Source organism: Barbus barbus (genome assembly GCF_936440315.1).
Source record: "Barbus barbus genome assembly, chromosome: 17".
NCBI classification, from domain to species: Eukaryota; Metazoa; Chordata; class Actinopteri; order Cypriniformes; family Cyprinidae; genus Barbus; species Barbus barbus.
Genome location: NC_136745.1, coordinates 23,699,103 through 23,726,466, shown reverse-complemented (window position 1 = coordinate 23,726,466; position 27,364 = coordinate 23,699,103). Strand labels below are relative to the sequence as shown.

The 27,364-nt window shown below is 37.4% G+C and overlaps 1 protein-coding gene across 1 annotated transcript; it reads right to left on the bottom strand.

Annotated features, from left to right (window-relative positions):
- Nucleotides 1-16: 16 nt before the first annotated feature.
- On the bottom strand, nt 17-26,999 carry LOC306883189 (proto-oncogene DBL-like; the record flags this gene model as incomplete). The annotated part of the gene is made up of 30 exons (XM_079438311.1): nt 17-1,606; nt 1,701-1,804; nt 2,291-2,400; nt 2,477-2,589; nt 3,983-4,083; nt 5,965-6,022; nt 6,110-6,188; nt 6,582-6,674; nt 6,926-7,147; nt 7,212-7,337; nt 8,570-8,662; nt 8,753-8,845; nt 8,957-9,026; nt 10,708-10,823; nt 10,938-11,004; nt 11,084-11,166; nt 14,028-14,110; nt 15,294-15,465; nt 15,589-15,780; nt 16,297-16,488; nt 16,574-16,693; nt 17,305-17,419; nt 17,541-17,662; nt 18,830-18,979; nt 19,061-19,177; nt 19,259-19,378; nt 22,003-22,093; nt 22,445-22,559; nt 22,712-22,780; nt 26,942-26,999. 30 exons carry the CDS (start codon nt 26,997-26,999, stop codon nt 1,566-1,568), a joined length of 3,285 nt encoding a protein of 1,094 aa, XP_079294437.1. The 3' UTR covers nt 17-1,565.
- Between the last annotated feature and the right edge of the window lie 365 nt (nt 27,000-27,364).

Here is a 27,364-nt window from a genome sequence, read left to right as displayed (position 1 = left end):
ATTAGGTTTTTTATTTAAAAAAAGTATTTCTTAAATTTTCAATAGGCTGTACAAATTTAAATACAACATTGTTACAATACAACAGTCAACACAGATACATTCCTTCGAAAATAATAATTTAGAAGCCAGTCTCAAAAAACAAACAAAACCAAAAATCAGGATTAAATGCTATTAGATTTAGTGAGGTCCAAAAGTCTGAGACCATTAGTGAAAATGCTTTTGTTTAGCATTACTTCTGAGTGAAAAACTAAATTTACAAAATTAACTTGAAAATGAAGGAAAAAACCTGATGATCATGAAATTCTGATTCTCAATGTGCTCTCAAACGTTTGGACACGAATAAGCATATAAATATGCAAAGATGACAGTATATATGGCTAATACAGCACAGTCTACAGGCAGTTGTGTCCTTTACATGGCTTGATTTTGAGTGGGTGGCTAGAGCTCCACGCTGGAAGGGAACAACTTGATAGCGAAATTAATAACATAAGAGATATGTACTCCACAGCGTCTCCTGCTGCTACACACAGCTCATTTCCACTTCAAACGCTGGTATATCAAAGTCAGCCCTCCAACTGTAGGCCTGATTTAATGTAGTAAATTCATATAAGTCTGCAATTAATATTTCATTAAGCATTCTAAACAGTGGGTATATTTAATGTTTGCTGTATGATCTCCCTTAATAAGAAACCTCCATTAACACGGCTCTGATTGTGCAGCCGTGCCACACATTCAACACACATGCGCACTGCTCACCCCCTCATAACTCATATTTGTGGCTCCAAAGTCAACATTTCCATGACGGCCCCAGGTCTTCAAGCTGGCAGAGTAGATTCTGCATGTAAAGTGCCTGACAAGAGAATTTTACTAAATAAGAGAGGTAAAAACTGACGGCATGCAAAATTCATCCGGTTTAAAGCTGTAGAGAGACACAAAAGGCCACAAATTTGCGTGACCTGAATAAAGTGCTTATAAATATTTTTTGAGGTAACTAGTGCACTACTGAGCAAAGTCTGCATTAAATAAAACTGGGGAAACTGGCATTATGGCACTGCATGATTTGGCATTGAAGCTCTCAGAAAGAGCTCAGACTGAGGATATATACAACAGCACAAGATAAATAACAGCACAAACAAACAGTTTAAAAATTCCGGTCCTTTACGAGCCATATGTTTTCATAGGTCTTCTGAGAGGGTTAACCATGAAGCCAGCGACGAAGGGGCCTTTTGATGGGCCTTGATTCATTAAAAACAACTACAAAGTCTACTGGGACAATCCCAGAGTCTGAATGTTCTAGGCTTCATCTAGTCAGGAGGACTGAAGTGTGTTTAGGCAGAGGACAGTTGTTTAAAAGCGCTCTCTGGGTTTTCTGAAATGGTGGAGATCTCTCGTAAGATGTAAAACGATTTGTCTTTTGCATTTTGGTAGCATCTGTCAATGAGGATCAGTACAAAAAAACTCTGGAATACGATCCTGCTGGTCAGGTCTGAATCCATGTAGTCACATACAGTCTGAGCTACCAAGTGTGAAATGTTAAAGGTCCAGTATTGCACTGGGCCATTCCTTCACGGCGAGCTGAGCTTCCGCGCCTTACGATTCCCTGGGTCTGCACAGAAGATATGGCAGTAAGGATCTTAAGCAAACTCATCTTTTCTGGGAACTGTACTAAAAAGTCAGTGGATGTCCAAATGGACTCTCACCTCCAAGGCGGTTGGAGTGATTCTTGATGCTTTCCCCCAGGATGCCCTGCAGGTTGGCAGTAGGGATACGGCCTTCCTGTCTGCGACTCAGATTCTTCACCAGCCTGTGAGAGTACACAGCTATCCTGATTCACACCGAACCAATATCTAAATCCACTTTAGTGCCTCAAAATTTGTGTTGTTGAACTAATGCATTTTAATGAAATAATCTGGTTCAATTTGCCTATAGGTACCACAGAAAAAAAGTTCACTCGTTATGAAAGTCATGTGACCTTTATTTACACAGCGGTATCTGTAGCAGCTTCACATTATTAAACAAGAAAGTAACAGAATCAGTGATGCCAGCTGCATAAAACATAAGACAAATCTAAATTCTGTTGTAAAGCAGCTAAAAATGCAAGTGTGATTATTCAGCTCAAGTAAGTTCAGTGTTGATTTAGTTCAGTTCAATAATTCTTTTATGTTAAGTCATAGAGGTTTGGAACAACATGAGGGCGAGTAAATGACAAACTTGTCATTTTTGAATGAATTATCTCTTTAAGTTGCATTTCTCCCAGAATATATATTCCTTTAAGCTCGCACACACTCACCACCAGCCATCATTTTCCTCTTGCTGTAGTTGTATGACATCACCACACTTGATGATGAAGTCTGTCCCATTTTTACGCCAGTCAACGAAGGCCCTATATCTGCCTGCAACCTAAAACAAACAGATGAATAAGTTAAAAAATAACAAGTGTAAGTGACTGAGTGAGTGTGGGATGTTCGTCTCTCACCAGATGGGCGGCGTCCTCCTCCTCAGTGTCAGACGGGTTAGAGAGGCTGTTTGCTCCACTCCAGTCCTCCAGACCTTCACAGATATCTACAGAATAAGGTGCTCCCGGCCAGCCTACCACAAACACACCACATGCATGTTTCGGTGTAAATCGTTGCATTCTGATTCATGAATTACATTCTGAATTTAATATACAGTGTCTGAGCCTAACTGATGCCGACAGCCTTCGTGAGCTTCAGAGATCATGCATGTGGGTAGAGAAATCACATGCTCTTTCAAGTTTCATACTGAGTGTGTGGTTGAAGTTTGTGGTGACATGGATAATGGTTTTACGGCAGAAACATGAATGTGTGTTGGCTTGGGTAATTTTGAACAGCAATCATTACACTTCAACTACACTGCTTTGTATGTGTTTATAAGTTGGTGAGTATATTTAAGGCCCAAAACATTTTTATTTATCAGGACAAACACTTGATTTCACATGCAGTTGCTTTCTGAATTTAAAATGCAATGCATTTACATGTGTTGCAATACTGTCATGTCCTTTGCGGGTTTCTTAACCCGTCCATTTACAGTTATACTATTCACTCTCACCCAAAACAATCAGTAAATTCACAGGAAAAAAAAAATCAATTTCCAACTTTAAATACATACCACAATTAAAGACAATATACATACACAACAAATATGATAAAAATAAAAATAATTATTATTATTACTATTATTATACATAATAAAAATGTATAATAACAGTAACAATAATAATAAATATTATATAAATTATTAATATTTAATGTACTGTATATATACATGTACATGTACCGCAAACATATGGGGCAAGTATAATTTTTTTTTAAAGAAATTTCATATTACCATTAAAAGTTGTTTTTAAATAAGTCTCTTAAAAAAATAAGCTGACCAAGGCTGAATTTATTACTCGTATCATTATTACTCAAGTCTTCAGTGTCACATGATCCTTCAGAAATCATTCTAATATGCTGATTTACTGCTCAAGAAACATTTATTATCAATGTTGAAAACAGTGCTCTACTATTTTTGTTGAAATAGTAATACTTTACAAAAATATCTTTTGTAATAGTGTAAAAGTCTTTACTGTCTCTTTTGATAAATTTAATGCATCTTTGCTGAATAAAATAATTAATTTCTTTAAAAAAAAAAAATCATACTTGCCTCAAACTTTTACGGTAGAGTATATATATGTTGTACATATATGTATATACGCAGTGTATATCAATGTTAATGATGCTAATGTTTGAATGATACACTATTACCCACAAACAATCTTGTTTCATCATACTTGTTATTTTCCTGCTTCCAAGATACACCACAGCAAATGCATAAATACACATCAAGATTCCATGTTTGGTCTTTTAACCATTCAACAAGTCTAGTTAAAGAAAATTTGTACATTTAACACAACCTGCATTTACATATCTCAACAGAGATGAGGTGTGTATGTGCAGGTGTTTGTGTGCGTAACACTCACTGCGTCTGTTGCGCTGGTGCTGGTTAGAGCAGCTGAATGGATCTGGACTGCTGTGGCCCGACTCAGTCCCCTCTGAGCTGACTGACGCTCTTTGCTGTTTGCTGTGGGACAAAAGTAGAGCTATAAGTAAATAAACAATTATTCACACATGCACCATCTCTTCTAAATGAAACGACCATTAGCCCAGCGCAAACCATGTAAGAAGCTGGCAGATATGGACAGATGGCAGTAATTTCAGGCCTGCAAGGCAAATGACTCTTTCAGATAAGGAAATGGAGCGAAAATAAGCCGATACAGTCTTGATTTGTCAACATATGACTCAACAGGCTGAGCCGGTTACAACCACTTTATCATATTTGTCTTGATCTCAAAATAAGGCCTGTCTTCAAAGCGCTGCTTAACAGCCAAAACAATGGAGTCAAACCAAACTCTTCTGGTGTTTGCATGTCATGCAAAACAGATGCAAAGATGCTGGCAAAGCATCTGCCTGTTATGTTAATGATAAGGGTACTGCTGGTGAGATCGGAGGGGTGTGTATGGAGGGGGCGGCGATGGTGGTTAAAGTGTGGCCATAGCAGCCCTGTATATGACGGAGCACAGATCGGAGCGGCCCCACTCCTGCCTGATTTACCACTGAGCGTCACTGTCGCTGGGAGGGGCGAGTGAGGCGTGGGCTCCGAGCTCGAAGGCACACACACACACCCCCCGACAGGGACACAAGGTCCAGGCGAGGCAGGCAGCCCTTAAGAACGCCACCGGAAGGCCGCACGGCCCTGCGGGAGGACAGGCAACCACACACAGCGGCTTCATTCCCCTCATCAGCAAAACATTTTTCATACACTTAAGTACTTTTACTGAATTGATTTGTTAAAATGAGACATCCTGAATGTGTATGGGTTCTGTATATGCAAATACAAGTAATGTTTTAAATATGGCTTATACATGGGTCCAAAATTAACATTTGCCAAATGAGAGTAAAAACTGCATTGGCAAGTAAATAACAGTTGGTCAGTAACTTTATTAGGAACAGAAAAATGATATGTTTGAAGTTACATTTTTATAATTACAGTATAACCTGGCCCTCACTAATATGACATAATTAAGATCTTAATACATCAAAATCTAAAGACATATAAACCACAAGTTGTACACCAAATATATATATATGATCTTTATATTATATATTTTTAATATCTGTCTGTATATTATATATTTTAGAATGTAATTTATTCCTGTGATGGCAAAGCTGAATTTTCAGCAGTCATTACTCCGGTCTTCAGTGTCACATGATCTTCAGAAATCATTATAATATTCTGATTTCTCTCAACAAGAGCTTCTTTTTTTTTTTTTTACCCAATAATAAAATGTGACATTCTGTAGTTTTGTCTCATATTCATCTTTTAATCATATTTGTAAATGTCTTGACTCCACAGCCAAGAGAGCAATTTTGTCTTTATAAAAATAATAATAACTTTGTCCAATACTTTTGGAGGGCACTGTATATATATATATATATATATATATATATATATATATATATATATATATATATATATATATATATATATAATATAATACCATATAAAGTTAAATGATGTAACATTAATTGTAAAAACAAATTATATTATTTGTTGTATTTATTATATATACTTTACATAAACTACTACTTTGTTTATTTTTACAATTATGACTGGTAAATTTCTTAATTAACAAAGTTACATATAATTAAAAATAATAAGTTAATTTTGGACCGTGCTTACACATCATATGGATTGCTAAAGCGGGGACTGTAAAAGCAGGAAGGGTACTGTTATTGGCGGGATTCTGGGAAGGAAGTGTCATGTGAGAGATCTAACAGCTAAAAGCAGCAAAAAGCCGGTCTAAGCCAAACGGTCAAGGAGAGATAGAGTGATCGGTGAGGGTTGGATCAGGTATTAGAGAAGGGCTCAGGAACAGTGATCTGTACACTTGTGGATTCTTACCTCACAGAGAGAGGAGGAGACATCTGCTCTGAGACTGCAGCAGAGTGACACAACTCCTCTGGACCAATGAGAGAAGAGCACACATTACTCAAAGTACTTGTGGAGGAATAACAGTGGCATTTAATCACGGGAAATGTATTGAGACCTTTGAGCTGTTTCTGCTGGTTGGTAAGGATCTTTCTGATCTCGTTCAGCCAAGCGATCTTCACCTCCACTGTGGGTGCCTATGAGAAGTTTTTGCATAACAATGGTAAATGTGTCAGTAATCATGGTTACTGTCCATTAAGTAATACTTTTTTATTATATTATAATTAGTCTTTGCATTTATTTGTATGAGAAAAATAATGAAATTCACATGTTTGACCAGTAATTTCTGAATATTACACTGTTAGAGATGCTCTTTTTGTGTTTATATAATATGTTTATATTTGAAACTTGATAAATGTGTATATAGTGTATAAGTTTCATTAATTTGCAATTAGACAAATCAAGTGTAACAGCTGTTAATTTGTGAGTTTGATACATCTAATTGAAATGATAACCTCTCTGAAAAGCAGCTGAAGAAGAATTGCTGTTGTGTTCATTTTTGGATGAATTCTCCCTTTAAACATTCTCACCTGTATCACATAGACTTCCTCTCTGCCACTGTACCAGATCTCAAACTTCTTCACATCTCCTTTGACGTTCTCCGTAATGCCGACTGCACTCATCTGCCAGCATAAACAGCATTTTATACTCACGGATGGAAACACATGCGAATCTGAAAACACACAGCTACCTGCTGTATAAACATGTCATATCCTGTCACATCCTGTGATGTACAGTAGCATCACATTTTAAAAACAAGGAAGGAATGTTGTCATGAGTAAAAAGGTTGATAAACAACAATGCATCCACATGCGATGCAGGCAGGGCTTTCTGAGATTGCACATGTGCTCCCAGCAGGAAGTGTGCGCTGTACCTTAAGACAGTGCTTGAAGCTGTAGGAGGGAGTTTTGTCCCCGTTCTCTCCGTGTTCCTCCCGACGCTTGCAGAAGAGGAGTGCGTGCTCATGCAGGAACAGGTGTCGCTGCATGGGCTTGAAGCGGGCCAGCTCCTTCACTCGGGTCGGACCCTTCTTATGACTAATCCACACACTGAAGGAGCCTTGCATTAGCACGCGGCCCAGATTGCTGAGATCCCCCTGCAACATACAACTTGTTAGCTATGCATTCACACACACTCACTTTAAGTTGGTAAAATGTCACCTCATATCCGGTGATGGCAATCTGGTGCATTGAGTCATTGACTGACTTCAGCAGGTCCAGCATGGCTTCTAGCGCCCCCTGCAGCTCAGAAACTCTCTCACAGCCTGAGCTGTACTTCAGAAGCTCCTATTATTAAACACACATACAATTCCTCGGATTTAATGGACAAAAATATTCCTACATTTTTTTTATTACAAGTAAAATTACACAAGGTTGCGATGGAATCTTATTTACAACCACGGAATAAAAACTTTTTATCTCACAGTTCTGCCTTTTTTCTTACAACTGTGAGTTTATCCCTCACAATTCTATTTCCCTAATAATCAGAATATGAAATCCTAACTGTGAGTTTACATCTCTTAGACTTTTTTTCTCACTGTCTTTTTTCTCCCCAAATATAAGGCATCTGACTGGACTGCATGCACATGCAGAATTATGGGAAAAAAGTTAGAATTGTGAGATGTAAACTCAAAATTTGGAGGGGAAAAAAAAATAATAAAAAATAAATAAATCACAATTGCGAGTTTGTATCTCACAATTATGACTTTTCCCTTACAATTATGAGTATATATCACAATTGCAGGCTATGAAGACCCGCCCTCCTTAGTTACTGTTGCTATCTCCAACAAACAATGCCGCTCTCACACTACACACCATATTGTCACACAGTGAAAAATACATCGGAAACTGACAGACAAGACAGAGCAGGATACCTCTGGTATGAAACAAGGTCTCAGGATTCTCAGCTTTCTTTATAAAAAAAAAAAAACTCTCAGCTTTCAAATTTAGTAATTTTTGAAGAAATTCAAACAATAAAATACCATTTTGTGGCTCTGACAGATCACTGTATTGCCTCAGTTAAAGCGGCATGTGAACCGATCTTCTTTTCATATTTACTTAAAGTAATAAATGACCATGAATGAACATCAGAATGTATTTTATTTCAACTGTGGAACACACCATTTTTCAAGTTTAAGTTATGATTGGTCAGATCTCCTGTCAATCAAGCTCTCTGCGAACGGTCAATTGTGAGGCTTTAACTCACAATATCAAGAAAAACTTTTTTATATTTTTATTCTGTGGCAGAAATAAGGTTCCACAGGTTGCATTGTGATACAATACCAAATGCAAACCATACTTTTCACGTATAGGAAGTTCCTGATAAAAACAGACTTGGTACAAAAAGATATATAAAAAAAAAAAAAAATTATATATATATATATATATATATATATATATATATATATATATATATATATATATATATATATATATATATAAATAAAAAAAGTTAAAAGATACATCATTTTATATGAAAACACCCTAAATTCATATTTGTTTCCAGCTGAAGCTCGCACCTTTAACAGAAGTTGATACTTTGTAAGGCGCTGGACTGGTTTAAGCAGGTATGAGTCAAGAGAAAGTTTGTGTTCCAGCTTCTTTTGGCACTCCTGAAACACACAGGACACATCCCACATCTCTTTTTAGATGCATGCCAGTGTGCTGCAAGTATTTTTAAAGTTAGAGATGCTTTTTGATACCTGAAAGAATGGGCAGTCCGAGAACTGCCTCCATAAAGAATCAGATCGAGGCTTGTTCTGACAGTAACATTCATACAAATGGAAATGGTCTTTCTGAAAACAGACAGATAGTTTGTGTTAGATATGTTTTGTAGAATCAAAAAAGAAGAAATATATGAACAGTAACCTCAAATTGGTGTCATATGGTGTTATAAACTTCCTTACCCTTTCCAGAAAGCAAGCCCCTACTGCCTCAGGGCTCTCCAGACAGCTTTCCAAATCCTGCAGGAAAACACTGGAGAACAGAAGACACAAGCCACACACTTTGGAAACAGTGCTGGGGAAGCTCCGTTGAAAATGTTGCTTGCCAAACTACAAGCTACTTCATAATTTTATGTAATACACTACCATTCAAAATGTCAGAGTTGGTAATATTTTTTATGCTCACCAAGGCTGCATTTATTTGATCAGATATACAGTAAAACAGTAATAATGTCAATTATTATTCAAATTTAAAATAACTGTTTTCTATTTCACTATATTTTAAAATGTTACTTATTCCTGTGATGGCAAATCTGAATTTTCAGAAATCATTCTAATGCTCAAGAAAAAAAAATTCCATTAGCATTTGGTCCTCACAAATGACCAAAGAGTTTCGATAATTTTCCTATTTAAAGCTTGACTCTTCTGTAGTTACATCGTGTACTAAGACCGACGGAAAATGAAAAGTTGCGATTTTCTAGGCCGATATGGCTAGGAACTATACTCTCATTCCAGCGTAATAATCAAGGAACTTTGCTGCCGTACCATGGGTGCAGCAGGCGCAATGATATTACGCTGGAATGAGAGTATAGTTCATTTTTGAGCGAGATGCTAATGCTCTAATTCGATTCAATGATCTATGCTAAGCTAAGCTAAAAGTGCTACAGCCAGAAACGGAGATCGGCTGAATGCATTCAAAAACAGTAAAACTCAACTGTTTAATTCTTGGGGAGTTGTAAAATGAGCCTATTTCCAAAAAATAATGAGTGTTAGAGTGTTCCTTTAAATAATGGTTTCTAAATTGCAAATTTATGTTCTTGTAAAGATGTTTAGATATATATACTGGAAATACAACGAAATTATAAATTGATTTTGACCCCAAATTATTGAAAGGTAGAAATCCAGTACACATTTACAACATCTAATGTGCATTATATCTATAACTATACACTACAATTAGTAGCCTATGTATTAAATCTAATTTTCAGTACAAAAGTGTACTTATATAATGTGTTAAACAAATATACACATAGTATTCTGGACAAATATGCACTATAAAATTTATAACATGCAATATGCACTACAATTAGTATGTATTAAGTTTAATATGCACTACAAATGTAGTGTGCATTATACTTAGTATGCAATACAGAAGTAGTATGCACAATATATAGTATGCATAATTAGTTTAGCAACTAATTCAGTTCCTTATTTCCCAGTTGCACTATGCCATTTCTGTCTCTGTAACAGATAAGACTGACTGACACTCCGTGAGAGGTCACACAGCTGTCTATCAGAACCCCTGCTCTGCTGACACGCTCCCTTCCAGCTGAGCTCTCATTGGCTTAATCAAATCCTTATTTGACCAACAGCATTTAGCTGTAATTAAAGTGCTTTAATTGGCGTAACGGCTTCCTGCAGTCAACCAATTTGGCAATTTGCCTCAACGGGGATGAAGACCCAGCAGGCAAGACAGGTTTCAAAGCCACTGACAAACACAGCTGCACAAACCGATAAGTTTTATTAAAATAAGATGCTTTAGGAAGGTGTCTTGAAGTCAAAACTGTGAGTGTGCAGTTGTGTCTTTTTTTCCAAGGCTGAGGATTTGCAGTTTTATCTCACAGGAAACAGAATCGTATTTCGGTCTGAAGCTATTGTTTACATTTTGCTCCAGCCGTTAGCAGCGTTATGAAGTTCTCTGTGTGTGGCCTTGCCTGCTATGGAAGTTGTAGATATCAGGCAAGTTTCCAAACAGCACATCTCTCTTGTTGCGAAGACTTGTTGGCAGGAGCGGAGCAAGAGACGGATTGTCCATTTCAGCCCTATAGCCCTGCAAATCCAGATAAATAGAGTGAGAGAGATCATAAACAAATCCACAACATCAACACCTCAGCTTCCAACTCTATCTTCAGTGCCACATTCAGAAAAATGAAGGTCATCTTACCAAGAGCACTGCCAGCAGCTCCTCCACATAGATCCTCTCGGTCTCGATCAGCTCCTTCATCACATGTCTGGAGTCACACACATTCACAGGGTCATCAGACACAACAGTGTGTCATTTAAACAGACAGTGTCAGACAGCACACTAACCGTTTGAGCAGATCAGTGCCGTCTTCTCCATCTATACTGCACGGGAGAGAGCTGGCCATCTGATAGTCATGAATCACCTCGATCTGAACCACACGGAAAACACAGAATGATTTCCTTTAGAAACAAGCACAAGGTGTTGATTTAATCAAATCACACATACTGCATCATTTCCACATCTTTTCTGATCTTTATATATCTTTCTTATAATATGAAAAGTGAAATACTGTCTATGGGTGTTTCTTCAACTTTGGGTAATTCAGGCAGTCAGTGGTAGGTTTTTATTAAAACATTATTGGTTTAAAAAAACTTAAATTTCCACTTTTTGTCACATGACGATCACATCTTGGAAACTGATGTATGTGGGAAAATCAAGACTTGCTATATATTAAAGGGAATATTATAGTAGAATATTTTTTTTAAATGTTTGTCAATTATGAAATGTGTGAAAATGTGATTTCATTGTTTTCTTTGAAATTAAAAAAAGGAGAGAGCTACTTTATACTGTATTTTATTTAAAAAATGTTTAAAATGTAATTTCCATCACCATATTTTCCATTACAGAGCCCTTACAATAATACAATAAATCATTTGAGATGTAATGGAAATGACTTGTGAATTATTCTGTGATTATACATACGAAGTTAAACTGGTGACTACGCCCGTTTCACACCGCAAGCATGAGCAGCACGTATTTTTTTCTGCGTGTATGTTAACAAATGAGTGCATTCACACACCGGGAGCAGGAGCAGGAGCAGGAGCAGCATGTGAGCGTCAAGCAGGAGCGTTGCGTGAGCAGCAGTGCCGCGATCGTTTCTATTTTTGCTGTGCCGCTTACGCTGAATTAAAGTCACAGTGCATTTTTCTTGATCAAAATTGACCCGATTAACATTAAAAAATAATAAATTTTGGAATTCTTTCCAAAATTTGTCTTGGATCTCACAGCGTGTCTCACACCAATTCACATCGATAATTACCAAACAAACAATACAATAGACGCACCTTAATACAAAAAACAACAGTAGGCCTACATACAAAAACACACGGCTACAGTGCATTGAGTCCTTTCTATTTTCCAGAGCCCAGAGGCCTATTTGAATTCCCAATTCTGATTTATTAATTTTACAGTGATACACAAAAGATTTACTTAACATAGCCAATTCAATCTAGGATATCTCAACTATCTCAGCCTTCTGTTAGATGGCAAAAATTAATATTCCTCATACAAAATGTGAGAAGGGTCAGACATTTTTCCTGACAGGGCCGGCAATTTTTTCGTATACACATCTTGAAAACTTGGCTCAAGTTTATCGTGTAAACTAACTATATACAAAGGCTAATATATGTTATTACCTCTCCACTATGGGTAAGACCATGGGCTGTCTAAGGACACTAAGGCTGGGATGGGCTACAGGACAATAGGCAAACAGCTTGGTGAGAAGGCAACAACTGTTGGCGCAATTATTAGAAAATGGAAGAAATTCAAGATGACTGTCAATCTCCCTTGGACTGGGGCTCCATGCAAGATCTCGCTTTGTGGAGTCTCAATGATATTGAAAAAGGTGAGGGATCAGCCTAGAACTACACGGGAGGACCTGGTCAATGACCTGAAGAGAGCTGGGACCACAGTCTCAACGGTTGCCATTAGTAACACTACACCGTAATGAATTAAAATCCTGCAGCGCGCAAGGTCCTCCTGCTCAAGCCAGCACATGTCCAGGCCTGTCTGAAGTTTGCCAAAGACCATCTGGATGATCCAGAGGAGGCATGGAAGAAGGTCATGTGGTCAAATGAGACCAAAATAGAACTTTTTGGTATAAACTCCACTCGCTGTGTTTGGAGGAAGAAGGATGAGTTCAATCCCAAGAACACCATCCCAACCGTGAAGCATGGGGGTGGAAACATCATGCTTTGGGGGTGCTTTTCTGCAAAGGGGACAGGACGACTGCACCGTATTGAGGGGAGGATGGATGGGGCCATGTATCATGAGATTTTGGGCAACAACCTCCTTCCCTCAGTAAGAGCATTGAAGATGGGTCGTGGCTGGGTCTTCCAGCATGACAATGACCCCAAACACACAGCAAGGGCAACTAAGGAGTGGCTCCGTAAGAAGCATTTCAAGGTCCTGGAGTGGCCTAGCCAGTCTCCAGACCTGAACCCAATAGAAAATCTATGGAGGGAGCTGAAACTCCATGTTACCCAGCGACAGCTCCAAAACCTGAAAGATCTGGAGAAGACCTGTATGGAGGAGTGGGCCAAAATCCCTGCTGCAGTGTGTGCAAACCTGGTCAAGAACTACAGGAAACGTCTGACCTCTGTAATTGTAAAATACCAAATATTAAGTTCTATTTTTCTATTGTATCAAATACTTATTTCATGCAATAAAATGGAAATGACTTATTCAAAAATCATACAATGTGATTTTCTGGATTTTTTTATATTCTGTCTCTCACAGTTGAGGTGTACCTACGATGAAAATTACAGATCTCTCCATTCTTTGTAAGTGGGTAAACTTGAAAAAATCGGCAGTGTATCAAATACTTATTTGCCCCACTGTATGTGTGTGGGACAGAGGGGAGCGGGGCACGGTCGCATCACAGAGTATGCTGGCCATATCAATATCATACATCAAAGCACATGGCAGACAGTGTTCGGAGGAGAACACTGGAAAATATGATAGACGATACTCGTCTGTATTGCATGCAGTACAAGCCGCGGTTCAGCTGTGCGCGACAAATTCTGCCAGTATGAAAGCACAATGGGCGTGCGCTGCTCCTGCTCTGCTTACGCACAGCTTTTGTGCCGCTCACGCTTGCGGTGTGAAACGGGCGTGAGAGAGATTATTTTCTAAAAGTCAACAGGATCATAGTTGAGGAAAGTGACCTAGTTTACTATCAAAAGAACCTCCAAATTTATTCATAAAGACTAAGTGAAAAAGTGCTGTTACCTTCCTGGAATTTGGGCTTTTCCTTGATGTTTTTTTGCCTGGTAATGGGAGGTCAAAGGTGAACTTTAAACTGGAATTAAAATCTGTTTTAAAACAAAAAGAGCAGTTGGATACAACACATAACTGATATAAATATGTATGTTGCAAAACGTGCAGCTTTAGTAAGAGCTATGAGAATGTTTTTTAAGCTGCATTTTTAAAAGTGCAGACTAGTGACTGCAGCAAAAAACATGAACATCCACAGTGCTATGCGCAATCAAATCATATATCATATCATCAAAAACATTCAGACAGCGCTGGGCATAACATAATATCAGTTTGACCTGGCTTTGGAAGTCATTCAGAGGTCAATACCAGTTTATAACCTCAGTAAGTGAATAAAATCCTCCCTAAATCCCTTGTTTCAGCTACAGATCCATCTTTACTTTGCGTTCCTGTCAGATCCCTTTTGATGGGCTGTTATCCAGCTGTGCTGAAGATCATAGTATGTCAGGTGAGCTCTGCACGTCTCTATGGCTCCTCCCTTGATCTCTCCATCTTAAAGTGCTTCAACTCTCTCAAGAATACTGAATGCATGACGACCAAATCGAATTTATTCTCTCCCATTATATGATTCATAATTTTACTCTATAATACATTATTTATCTGCAATTCAATTGACTTTTCTCTGTACTAGTTTTCTAACAAATTCCAATAGTCACTTGTGAAATATACAATTAAATGGTCATTATACAAAAGGATCTGACAGCTGAGGTCCACTTTTGACCAATCAGAATCAAGTTTTGCATTGTGAGGTAAACAAAAAGTAATGCTTCCTAATTTACATGGAGGCGTTCATTTGACTATATGTGACAGACAAGCCTTTGTTATGGGTCCTCAGAGTTAATAAGGATGAAATGGGCTACGTGTGAATTGCAAATGCACCTTATTTCGCAACTCCCCAGGAAGTCTGCATTATCCACAGGGATTTATTATGAAAAAGGTGCAGCTGTGCATTTGTAAAGGTACTGTACGCATAATAGCTATAATAAGATTTCCTGTCATTACCCCAATGCAATCCACTTTAAGCAAAGCTTTGATCAGTTTCTGTACTATAGCAAGTGACGTACATGCCAGAATAATGTTGTCTAGATAAAAAAATATTTAGTGCAAAGTCTTGTGAAAAAGTAAGACTTTATTTTTAGTAATTAATAAGATTGTGAGAACTCATGGCTGAAAAATACTGAGGATAATTGGACCCAAAATGAATATTGCACAGCCGCATACCATGTTTGGGGGAGAAGAGGGGGGATTTTGCACGGGGTGGGTTCTCTGGACGAGGCGCCACCAGCTGGATTGGTCGGACATGTTTGTCTGCCAGTTTCCTCAGGCAGTTCTGTCTGGACTGAATCAGAGCCTGCACAGAGCTATGCTTCTGAAAAGTCTTCTCTATATGAGCCTGAAACACAACACAGTAAAGAATTTCCATTTATATTTAGCCTAAAATGTAATTAAATATTTCAGATTTAGATTCCGTGTAGTTCTGGGTCTAGTCTCATTTCTGTAGTATGTCAGTATTTACCTGTAGACAAGGAGTGAGCACAGATTCATACTCTAAAAAGAGCACATCCACGCCAGCACAGAGGAGAGGTGGCGCCGCCTCCTGGAACCTCTCGATATCTCGAAGAGCGGCCTTCGCACCCTCTTTAGACTGGAATTTATCCACCTGCTGATTGGCCAAGAGATAAGCGCCATCATCACACCACCGCTGAGCCTGCAAAACAAAGAAAGATTTCTTTGTTTCAAAAGAAATTAATACTTTTATTTGGCAAGGACGCATAAAATTTATCAAAAGTTGCAGTATTTATATTTATTATTTTATTCAGATTTATATTGCAAATAAATGCTGTTCTTTTGATTATTCTATTCATTAAAGAACACAGAAAAAAATGCATAGTTTCCACAAAAATCTTAAGCAAAAAATCTTAAGCTGTTTTCAACACTAATAATAATAAGAAATGTTTCTTTAGCAGTAACTCAGCATATAAGAATGATTTCTGAAGGATCATGTGACTCTGAAGAATGATGCTGAAAATTCAGCTTTGCCATAAAAAGGAAGAAATCATATTAAAATATATTCAGATAGAAAGCAGTTATTTTAAATTGCAATAATATTTCACAATATTATTGTTTTTCTTGTGTTTCGATCAAATAATTGCAGCCTTGATGAGCATAGGGACTAGTATAAAAACTTACTATAAAAAGAGAAGGAGTGAATGTATTAGCCCACCTCTTCGAGGCGGTGCAGCAGGGTCCATGCTTGTGTCAGGGAGTTGCGTTTGATATTGAGGGCAGAGGTCAGGGTGTCACACTGATGTCTGAGTTCATTACAGCGCTGGATAATCAGAGCCATGGCATAGTGGTGTCCAGCAGCCAGCTGATGCCCATGCAGGATAAGAACCTGAGTCCGACTCATCTCCTCCTGAAACACACACAAGTCTATCAGAAATATCAGCATATTTGCTACTGACTTGTACAACGTGAACATGGAGGCATCATGCAGCTACCTGCGCACGTTGTTCCAAACTGTCCAGCTCTCTGACACACTGCTCTGTTCGGGATAGGGATTCTCCTGTGATGCTTATCTTCCTTTCCTGTGCTCTTAATTTCCCTAAAGAGCACTCCATCTGACAGAAAAAAGAATGTTAGGGAAACTACTGTAGATCAAACACTTTCATTGACTTATAATAGGAAAAATATCCTTCTTTCTTTTCTTTACTTTTACTCTTGAAAAATGAGATAATGCAGCCCTGATAAATTTCCTGTTTTTTTGCAGCGGTGTAGAACTGAAACGAAAAGCAGGGCAACATTCCAGAAACTTTAATTAATTAATTAATACTACATAGTATTATTATAATAAAACTATCAGATTTTTAGCATTTATTTATTTTTGCACAGCGTGCGCTGTGTAAAACCAGGTGCTGTATGTATATGTATATATAATTTTATTCAAAATAAGCAAGATGTTTATTTTAAGGCACTAACTATTAAGCAATTGTGCTGGTATACAATGCCGAAACTCAATAAATAAATGTTCAAAAAGTTCGACAAAGACCTTTTAAATTAATATATTAAATGTAAATTTACTTTTTGCCTTGACAGATATAACTACCCAGCACAGGTGAGAACGATCAGAATCATTTCATGATCAAATGGCAACACTGGCTTTGCACAAAGCATTTTTTTGTGAGCCGTCAGTATGTCTTTGTGCAATGTTAGGGACAGAAAAGCAGTTCACCTCCTGAAAACTGTGCTCATATCTCAGCAGTTGTAAATATTGCTGCAGTTTAAGGTGGTGCTTATCAAAGAAGCCATCAAACGCCATCTCCATATCTGTGAGCTGAGCCAGCAGCCTGCAGTTAGGACATGTCAGAAAGCATGATTTCAAGTTCACATCGTTTTAGAAATAAAAAAGTGATGTGTATTTGTGATGCAGACTATTTCTTTTCAAATAAACAGGATCAAACTCTACACCTCTGCATGGTATCCCAGTCCTGTGTCATGTCCCAGCGCGTGTCGGCGTCCCCTTCCTTCCTTGAAGTCTCCAGGTTAGAGAGCAGCTGCCGCCCCTCTCTCATCACAGATCTGATGGCGTCCTTCACCCATGAATGACAACAAAAACACTTCGCACTGTGTTCTGCTGTCATTGACATCACAGAATCATGGAGCAAAACAACAGCCAGAGCCCAGAGGGGCCGCAAAAACACAAGAAAAAGACAAGACAGGAGCAAAAAGTGACTGCAGACTGGAGTGGAATACAGCTTTTGTACTCCCATGCTCTGTGTACCCTAATTATAGTTTATTCCCCTAGGTTTGGTACTTTATGTTTTCCTTGGCAATATAAGTGGTAGTAGAAACAAGCATAGACACCATGCTTAATCTGATAAAAAAAAAAGAGGCTGTTGCAGGTGCTCTGTTTACTAGGTTGTCACAGTCAAGAGTTTTTCGTCCTTTTCTGAGATGCAAAACTATTGCGAATTATTTTACAATTTTGCTAAATATTTTATAATTATTATGCATGCAGCTCTACTGTCCCCAACTGAGAGACTGATGCAAGATATGGATATATTTATAATATTTCTTTCACCATAAAACCATTTAAATTAAACTAGAAAAATTAAGTAAATTATTATAAAAGGGTAAAAAATGAAAATAATCAGTTACAGAACCTAAAATACTATTCCGTATAAACAACCGTATGGGGTCAGTAGGATTTTTAACAAGAAACATTTATATAAAAATATTTATATATTAACATTTATTTAGCAAGGATGCATTAAATTCATCAGTAAAAGCATTTGTATTGTTACAATAGATTTCTATTTTAAATAAATGCTGTTCTTTTGCACTTTCTAGTCAACTTTGATAACAACAATAAACGTTTCTTGATCAGCAAATCAGCATATTAGAATGATTTCTGAAGGATCATGTGACACTGAAGACTGGCTGCTGAAAATTCAGCTTTGCATCACAGGAATAAATTACATTTTAAATTAACATAAAAACAAAAGTTATTTTAAATTGTAACATTATTTCACAATATTACTGTATTTTTGATCAAATAGACAATAGCAAAAAGCCTTGATGAAACTTCTTTCAAAAAACGTATTGACCCCAAACTTTTAAACAGTAGTCTATATTCATATACACGTTAAGCTGAAATTTTGATGTTTCTAACCTAAGACAGTTATTAAAGTCCAGCAATAATCAATAAGGGAAAAGTGGGAGGATTCTCTACACATGAGGGCTTCATTGCGCTATACCTTAAGTCGCCTGTACTTCTCAGTGTGGGACAGCAGGAGGAACTCAACAGCACTGCACTCCTCTGATAACTGTGTCTCAGCCAGCTCTGTTCCAAACGCCTGCAGCATCTGAGCAATGTCCTTAACCATAACCGCAAAACACTCAATGGCCTGTAAAAAGCAAAGAGACTACCTTGTTTAATGTGATATTTCTGTCTATTTCGTTAATGCATCTATACCATCATTTTTTACTGTTCTCAAGACGATCCAGTCGCTGTGGCAGTAGTCAAGACTTCCCCCAAACTCTGAGGTCAGCTGATTCTCCTCAATGTAACACAGCAGATCTGTGACAGAGCTGAGCATCACCACCTTAATAACAGACACGCATGCAGGTCAGGGTGGTACTGACTTTACGAAGATAAAATTACAAATGAGTGTAATGAGTCATACAGGCATTTTAAGCATGAAGTCCTCTTGACTAAAGCGGAAGCCAAGATCTGTAACCGTGCGCTGGAAGAAGCTGGTTGGTCTCAGCACCAACACAAGGTGCAGATTTCCAGGGAATGAGGCCTAAGACAGAGAGAGATGATATCAGCCTGGCAGACACACAAGGACAGACCACCTTAAACAATAATCCTTAAAACATGGAGGATACAAGGAAAAACAGAAAAAGAGTTCTACCTATTTAATGAATGTTCTGGGTTTAATATAATGCTGCTTTGCATGGAAACATTTACCCTGTTTTTCAGTTGCTTTTAATGTTTAGATTTTACCGATTTACCTTTGTCTCAGACACAATGTCAAAATGAAAATTCCTTTTAAAATACATGTAAAGTACAGTACTATGATGAACAAATAATAAAATATGCATAAACTGTTTTAGTTACTAATTCCATCATTCCACTACTATAACTTTCATGGCCAATATAGTTATCAAAAGTTAGTACAAATGCTAGCTACATATGAAATTAACCTCAGTAAGTCTGCTATTGTATAAAATACAAAAAAAAGAGAAAAATTAAACTGTTCAATTGTAATATCCTTCATTTGAAGTAAATATGTGAATCTTGTGCTTTTTTAAAGCACATATTTTATTATTATTATTGTTAAAAACATGTTATTTGGCCTGTAAGTTTGCCTATGCTATACTTTTATCAGATACACTCAATGAATATCTGACCATCTGTACAAATGAGTGTCAAAAATTGTATCACTTGGAAATGGTGCAGAATAATATTGCTAATTCATTTTGTCTCTTTGTTTCCATTTTTAAAGTTTCAATGTGGTTTTGGACTCCACTGTATATGGGATTCTGACAATGCATGCAACTCGCACAAAAAAGCAATAAACGCGCTCTGAAGTTTTAATATTATTAATGTAGGCTAACTGAATCTAGTGTGTTACTGTACGTCCTGTACTATTACTCATTACACACATCCCCATCAATCACACTGATAACAGACAATGAGTCTGCAGAGAAAACAAGCTGTCAATCAATTGCTAAAAGTAGTTAACACTTAACTACACATTGAGATAACCGGCCTGGTTAGCTGACAGCTCCTGTAAATGCACAGTTTATTCATCACAGGAGCTGAATCACATTCAGATACATAAATAGTTTAAAAAAATCTGACTAATCTCTTTGGCAAACAGAAACAGGACGTCAACATTACAGTTCATCCTAGCACAGATCATAGTAAGGACACACCATGCTTGACATTGACTCGTCCTTACGTATTTGTAAACAATAATCATCTGCGAAAAATATTCAGTAGGCTATCGCTCATATGCATGCTAATATATTTGTTTATAGGTTACATTAATAACGCTTTCGCTAGCATTTATCCAGGTCGGGTGACTAAGCTTAAGCCGTCCATCGCGCCGCAGTGTACCGCATTGTGCTCATCTAAACTTCAGTCCAACTCTATATCGAAACTACTCCAGACACATTACCGTAGAGCGGCGGATGCGTGAAAGTCCTCGCCTGCAGTCTCGCTCACTCATAGCGATCGATGTTTTACGAGGATGTTTTAAGACCTCGCCCATCCTGCTGTGGCAGACCGGTGCCCGGTGCAGTGGACGGTCTGCGGGATTCATCGCCGCAGCGTCGGGAGGGTGGCAGCACAGCACCGTCTCTCCTGCGCTCTCCTCACCTCTCCTCTCCCTCGCACCAAGAGCGTCATCATATAAAAACCTGCGCATGCTTTGTGCCAACTCATGCATTCCCAGTGAGCTCGGGTTTCACACAAGCTGTTTTTTAATCGCAAACTTCAGTTAGAAGTGCCGCATTTGGTTATTTATTCAGGCTGGAGCTCAGAGCACAAACTGTACTGCGACCGCACTGATCCACTTCAGCACCGCGGACAGCGACAAGACCGCTTCAGCACACAGTAAATACAGAAGCGTGATGCATTCTATCCACAGAGGACATAAGGGCCAGTTCTCCCTGGATCTATTAAGCTATTCAATAACACTATACATTCACTAATAAATAAATATAGCTCTTCCAAGATGCAGATGTTGTCACTTTTTAAATTAAAAGTATTTATGTATGCATGTGTGTGTGTGTGTGTGTGTGTGTGTGTGTGTGTGTGTGTGGCTTAAACCGAAACCGTCCTGATATTATAAAAAATCATTAAAAAGCTGAAATTCAGACTTTTATGATTGTGTCAAGATCAATGATTTTTCAAGAATATTAAATATTTTGTTTAGTGTTTTGTTCAAGTCATCTAGAGTAACTCCACAAACAGCTATTTTTGAGTCAAAATTAATGTTATTTGTACACACACATTTTAAAACTATTTTTAAAAAGTCCCCCTATGTGTGTGTGTGTGTGTGTGTATTATATATATATATATATATATATATATATATATATACACACATATATATATATATATATATATATGTGTGTATATATATATATATATATATATATATATATATATATACATACACACATACACATACACACACACATATATTTCTTTTTGAACAATTTACTTGGTTACACTATACAGACATTTTTAGGGTCATTTGTATATACTTTTTTGTAGAAAATAGTATATTTAAAAAACAAATGCACAAAAAATAATAATTATAATAATTAATTCATTAAAACAACAAAACACCTTTCTTACTTTTGCATTAATTATAAAAAAATATTATAAATAAAATATAATGTAATTTCTTACTGCAATCCGTGCCAATGCTGTTTTGATCGAGGTCCAAGTATCCAATCTTCGGTCTAAAACTATGATAAATTTTACACCAGGTTGCCGTGTTCTGGAAACATGTGAAGTGCATCGTATCACAGTAACTGCATTCGCTCTTGGTTAAGAACATAACATTATAAACAACCAGAATATCTGAACATATGTATGTAAATGTACACTGGTATATGTTTGCATTGTATGGAGGGATCCATATTTTCTTTCATCCTAAAAGATCCTGACTGTATTGTGTCTACAATGTAACTACAAAGACCTTTGCATATTAAGCACACTAACAATACATTTGTGAATAGCTCAATTTGTGTAAGAGCTGTTGCAAGGCTTTATGTGAAGAGAATGCATAAGGGACTGTTGCTGTACTGCAATGCAGTGAGATGGAGAGGCGTATATATTAGACACGGACCTCGGGATCAGTGTGAGGTATGAAAGAACTTTGGCCAGAGCTTCTTCAGGAATGTCGCTGAAAGCAGAGCATTCTGGGAGAGTGATGATGACACTAGAGTCCTCACCGCGTCCCCCTGGAATTTAATAAACATCAAATTATCAGTTTCTCAGTTAAGGACAAATTGTGTGTCACTGCTCCAAATTTATCTGACATGTTTAGACAAGCCATTAATCCACATGTACTTTACGTCTCCAAAAGCTATTAAACAGAAACTGAAAACCCCACCTGATAAATAGGCCACTTGTTTCTCAATGTAGCCAGCCACTTCCTGCATACTCACAGGGACTGTGACCTCTGAGGAGACAATGAAGATGAGCCACATATAAAAAACAAAGCGGCAAGCTTTAGGTCATGTTTCTGTAAGTTTATGTGGTTCAGTCACAGTTATGTGATATTCCAGGAACAGCACCACCCAGTGTTCAATGTACAAACTACCAGAAGCTGTAAATCACAGTGCTGTATAAAATGATTCATGGTCTGTTAATGGACTTCTCAGTGAAATTGACAACATTAGTAGTTAGTAGCAATGAGTCTAATGTATTCATGTCTGCAGAACCATCAAGATGGACTGAAGCCAGAGACTGAAAACAAGAGGAGACGGTGGTTCAGTTTCCTTTGAGCATCGTCTCATACTACAATGCACTGCAAGTGGAGGTTGACAATAGAAGATGTGTTCAAATTACATATGGACCAACATTGGTCTCCAGTGACTTCACCATGAACTTACTTCCCGTGTCTGTGGCAAACAAAAACTAATTAATTCCACAAAGAGAAATGCAATACTATGTAGAGTCCAGCTTTTTTTTACTATAAGGTTCCTTACATGCTTACTATAACCACTGTTGATAAAAAGACCTAATAATCTTCCTAAATAAAGGGTCACGCCCTGAAGAATGTTGTAATATGTAAAAACTGCTATCTATATAACTACTAACCTATCATGATAAAAAATAAATGCTGACATTAAAATTTAATGAGTTTCCAACAGGTATAATGGCGCTGAGGCAGAGATGAATGTGAATGAGGGCGCAACTAAATATTTAATAACACTCAAGACAGTTTCAACAGTTTAAAATGTTAAATACTCTATATACACCTCAAAATGACTGAGATTTATAATATGATGAGATATAGAGAGATAAATACATTGTAAATTTTAGAGAGATGAATTTAAACAAGATGGTCTAGAGTAGAAAGCAACAATAAATATGTTTCAGCCTTCCACTAGTTTGCAAACTAATTTGATAAAAAATGCAAATGTGACGCGTCATGATATAATAGACATCATAATATGTTTTATAATAATAATAATAAAAAACTGTTTAAGGTCTGTGTAAGAAATGTGTGTGCAAATATATTAACAAATAATAATTTTTATAAAAATAAAAATACAGCTTAAGGTCTGTGCAACAAATTTGTTTGTGCAAATATATTAACAATTAAAGAAATAGTTCATATAAAAATGTTGAAATTTACTCTCTCTCAGGCCATACAAGATGTAGATATGTTTGTTTCTTCATCGGAGCAGATTTGGAGAAATTTACCATCACATCACTTGCTCACCTACGGATCCTCTACAGTGAATGGGTGCCGTCAGAATGAGAGTCCAAACAGATGATAAATACATCACAACAATCTAATGTAAATTACCCAAAATCTGCATGTTTGTAGTAAACATCTATCAAGATGTTTTTAATTTCAAGCATTGCATCTAATCGTAATATTGCTTTGTCCAGTGAAAACGTTGTCTCATCTGAATTAGAAGAGAAATATTCACAGATCAAGCAACTTTTACAAGTAAGGATTATGAACTTGTATTTCAGCCAGAAGTGTTTGAAGTTAAAATGCCTTAAAGATTGATTTGTTTGACTGTCTTGTGGATTATTGTGCTGTTTTTATCACCCATTCGCTTCAGAGAATCCATCGGTGAGCAAGTGATGTAATGCTAAATTTCTCAAATCTGTTCTGATGAAGGAAATAACTCATCTACATCTTGGATGGCCTGAGGGTGAGTACATTTTCATCTAATTTTCATGTTTGAGTGAACTATTCCTTTAATATAATGAATTATATGAATATATTAAGACATTTTCCATTGAATTTTTTATTGAGTCTGCTAAGGTCACTACATGCTGGAGTATATTTGCTCGTCGTCTTTGTCAAGGCAGTGCTGGGCTTTCTTATAAAGCCTGAACACATGGCAGAACAATGTTAAGTTTAGGCAGTATCGCCCTTCTAAAACAACACAGATGGAAAACCACACCTTATACTCCTTTGAGGGCGTGATCAGAGGTATCCGCGAGTCTGTGTAAAATAAACACATTCAGGTTCTGTCCATGTGAACATGTCTGAACTCAGGCTGAAAGCTACTCAATAAATAAACCTGTACTGCTCAGTAGCAACACAGAGACTATGATCTGTCCTGTAGGAGACAGGGTTGTCTGAACTATTCTCAATATTAAAAAAAGGCAGAATGTGAAAAGTGATATCAATATACAATAAAAATAAAAAATCTGTCAGTTTCAGAGTTGCATAATTGCTGCATTCTGATTGAACTTAAATCGAATTTCATTTTAAAAGGCTTAAGTAAATACAGAATACATTAAAAATGCATTTTAAAAAAGGCTGTTAATTCAAAAAGTGCTGTTCCAAAACAAAAATATGACCTTTGAACAAACAATAATTTCTGAATGTTTTCATAAATGTAGTTCTTTCCGGAGACAGTGGATAGGGTTACTAAATAGGCTTGAATGTTAAGAGGATTAGTTGCTTGAGCTTTTATACTTTAAATTTATAAAAGCACAGACAGTGACTAGCTTAGATAAACATGTTTTTAGATACATTAAGCCCAAAAGTATTTCGACAATTTAGTTACACTTACACTTGTGTGAATGTTAATGCATTACATATCAACCCTAGTGGAATTTTTTCAAGCAAAAATTTTGCCATTTAAAATGTATTTATTGTCAAATGTTAGCGGTTAATGTGGTGAACTACACCTGACTTCACTGAAAATCATTACATACTGTACATTGATTAAAAATCGCATTGAGACAGTTAATTCATTTGTGAGAAAAGCTCAAGAACCGTCGGTTTATATATTCCACTTGATTTGATATCTGATCTGAAATTCATAAATTATTAAGTGTGGCCACTATGTTTGGTACAAATGTGGTAGCGTTGTGAATGCAAATGCCAGAAGATTAGTGTTAAAATGTTCATTTCCACTGATAACAAATATTAAATTCAAAGTATTTTATTTTTACATTTTGAAGTTTAAAGCCAGATCTAAGTAGGATAAACAAATCCCCCCCCCTAAGCCGTTTATGCTCTATGCATAAACATGTACATATTGTCATGCAATGTGGTTAGAGGAATGAAAGGATCAGAGTTCATATCTACAGAGCATTCAAAACTCAACAGTTTAGCTTTAAAACAGCACCTCAGAAAGCGAATTCAGGTTAATATACAATTCATCGTAATTGTTAACCGACATAAAAATGCATTCAGATTTCTCAATGTCAAATATACTGAAGAATACTAACATCTTTCATTGTTTGAGCAGATTCTGGCGTGCTGCAGCATGGATGTTATCTAAGCCCAGACAGGTGTTCACAATGGCTCTGTGTCAGAATGTTGTGAACCTGGCTTGCCTGAGAGGAACTGCTGTCTCGTATTACAATGCATCATTACAACGTAACAAACAAACACCTTTCCAAAGCATTACTTTAACACAGACGCCAAGCTCACGTCTCACATAAAAACAACCCCAACACTGAGACAGATTCCAACAACCTGAGCCACACTGCCAAAGCTAATCTCCTACAATCACTTTGAGTAAACCAGAAGCATCATAATGTAAATATTACATAACACACAACAGAATGGAGTGATTCAGACTTGTAAACCTTTAAATGCATTAAAGTGCCCGAGGAAAGACATGGTGGCTAAAATGAAGATGCTGAGTCATGGTCTAAAGAGCATTCTCTGGGTTTAAAGCCAAATTGAGAGCCAGAGAGCAGGGCAGGGGGTTAATATCAGTGCTCTACTTCCTGTGTCTTGGCGCCCATTTGTAATACGGACAGTACAACTTCTATTTTCATCCTTCAATCTCGCTACTGGCCCAAATTCAAATTCACGTGATTATAAACTGCCAGCTTACTGTATCTGTCCATCAAAATGCTCTTAATATTAAGGTTTCAGGAAAAGGTTACCATAGAAAATCACAAGGTTCTGGAATTCCTCTGCTTTTCAATGACAGAAAGATTGAGTCCAGTCCATTCAAGCAGATTATCAAATATCAAATCTAGGTTATAGATAAAACTCCACTAAGTTATAAACAACAAACATAACATCCTTGCAATACTACATAAAATGCCAGTGAACATCCTGAGAAACTGATGTCCTTGTGAACAAAAATGGTAGTTTTTAAGACATATATGAGCATATACTCACGTTGCAGCGTGTTCTCCAGCTCCGAGCCTGCCTGCAAAAGGTTGTAATAGCCCTCCATGTCTTTCTCGGGCTCCTGGGGAGAGGCCGAGCCCATTCCCTGGCTGTTCCCGGAGAGGAGTGACTTGACTCTGGGCCCGTCAGGCCCTCACATCCCACTCCACCCTGGATTCATCTCACTACCTGAGGCCCAACTGAGGCTTGACTTCAGCTCCGTGCCGCCACTCAAGCCTCTGGACTCCCCAAGTCACCTTGAGCAGGAGCAAGTGCATCCAGAGAGACCCCCCGCTGGAGGAAATGGGATCCGGAAATATCTATGGCAAACAGCCTGGTGCAGCCGACAGTGGCACTGCAATATCACATCTCAGCTCACAAAAACCACACACACACACATATCAGGGAGGGGTAGAGAGGATGAGGTCCTGT